The 1,618-nt window shown below is 43.1% G+C and overlaps 1 protein-coding gene across 1 annotated transcript; it reads left to right on the plus strand.

Annotated features, from left to right (window-relative positions):
- Positions 1 to 409: 409 nt before the first annotated feature.
- Positions 410 to 1,097, plus strand: LOC118716627 (interferon omega-2-like). The gene has a single exon (XM_036434181.2). It carries the CDS (start codon positions 483 to 485, stop codon positions 1,068 to 1,070), a length of 588 nt encoding a protein of 195 aa, XP_036290074.1. The 5' UTR covers positions 410 to 482; the 3' UTR covers positions 1,071 to 1,097.
- Positions 1,098 to 1,618: the final 521 nt, after the last annotated feature.

The raw sequence follows: 1,618 nt of genomic DNA on the forward strand, positions 1-1,618 counted from the left end.
TTTATTTACCAACCATGGTCTGGTGAGTACCTGACAAAATACACAAACCCACAGAGAAGAGGTGATGCCCATGATGTCCAGAGTAAAGCCAAACTTTTATTTCTAATACAAAGAAGAGCAATATTGATGCAGTATATTTATATACTTGAGCATGTACCTGTGTGAGTAGTTACACACCTACCTACACTTAGACTTTAGGACAACGACATTTCTCATTTGACTACTAAGTATCCACTTGTATGGCACATCTGGAGTGTATGGTGAAATTTAGTAGTGTAGATTGATGACATCATCTTAGGACACCTAAATTAAATGAAAACAAAAAAAGGAAGTGAAAGGGGAAAGAAATGCTTAGAAAATGAAAATTGTGGTGTTCCCTATTTAAGGGCCCTGCCTAGAAAGAAGGTCATTGGAGAAGTCTTGGCCCAAGGTTGTTCATCAGACGCCCAGCTCAGCCAGGCCAGCAACACCGTCCTTTGCCCATGGCCCTCCTGCTCTCTCTGCTCACAGCCCTGGTGCTGCTCAGCTCTGGCCCCGCTAGAGCTCTGGGCTGTGACCTGCTTGAGGACCATGTCCTGCTCAGCAAGGAGAACTTAGTGCTTCTGAGAGAAATGAACACCATCTCCCCTCTCTTCTGTCTGAAGGACAGACAGCACTTCCGATTCCCCGGGGCAGCGGTGGATGGCAGCCAGGTCCAGAAGGCCCAGGCCCTCTCTGTGCTCCACCAGATGCTCCAGCAGATCTCCGACCTCCTGGCCACAGAGAACTCCTCTGTCCCCTGGAACACGACCCTCGTGGACCAGCTGCGCATAGGACTCCATCGGCAGCTAAAAGACCTGGACACCTGTTGGGAGCAGGAGATGGGAGAGGAGGGACCTGCCCTGGCCACGCAGGGCCCCACCCTGGCCTTGAAGGGGTACTTCCAGGGCATCCGTCTCTACCTGAAGGAGAAGGAATACAGTGACTGCGCCTGGGAAGTTGTCAGAGTGGAAATCCTGAGGTCCTTCTCCTCAACAAGAGCCTTGCAAGAAATGCTGAGAAATAAGGATGGAGACCTGAGGTCACCTTGAAAGGATTCTCACTGATGAATGTGCCACATCACGTTTGCACATATGTCTTGGGACAAGTCAAAGGCTCTTGGGTCAGCCTTAATCACAGAATTTATTACGTTTTATTCAGCAAATCTTATGTCAAGGTATTAATCATGAAAATGGTATGAAATTTAGCTCCTGGGATATCAGTCCCTGGTATGTTATTGTGGCAATTTTATTTATTTATTCATTTATTTATTGTTTCTTTGCTTATTTAGTATTTATTGTTTTATGTTATCATATTTATATATTTATATAACTAATATTTGTATTATAATTTACAAAACATGTTTACTTTTTTGCCATTAAATTTGTATTCTGCTTTATTTATTAAATTCTTATCAAAAAAACTTCCTGACTTCTTTTATTCTGAACACCTAAATCCTTATATTTTTTACATAGGTCCACTTCAACATAATACTTGTCTATTAAGTCCTATAGAATAGGCCCCTGACTGCTCAGAAAATGTCTATCAAAATCTGGAAAAGATTGGAATTGATAGAGGCCTAGAAAGTATGGGAGATGTT

This window comes from Pipistrellus kuhlii, unplaced genomic scaffold (genome assembly GCF_014108245.1).
Source record: "Pipistrellus kuhlii isolate mPipKuh1 unplaced genomic scaffold, mPipKuh1.p scaffold_m20_p_12, whole genome shotgun sequence".
Taxonomy (NCBI): domain Eukaryota; kingdom Metazoa; phylum Chordata; class Mammalia; order Chiroptera; family Vespertilionidae; genus Pipistrellus; species Pipistrellus kuhlii.

What these genes read in the sequence shown, in the direction of transcription:
- LOC118716627 (XM_036434181.2), top strand. Translation starts at nt 483, where the DNA reads ATGGCCCTCCTGCTCTCTCTGCTCACAGCCCTGGTGCTGCTCAGCTCT.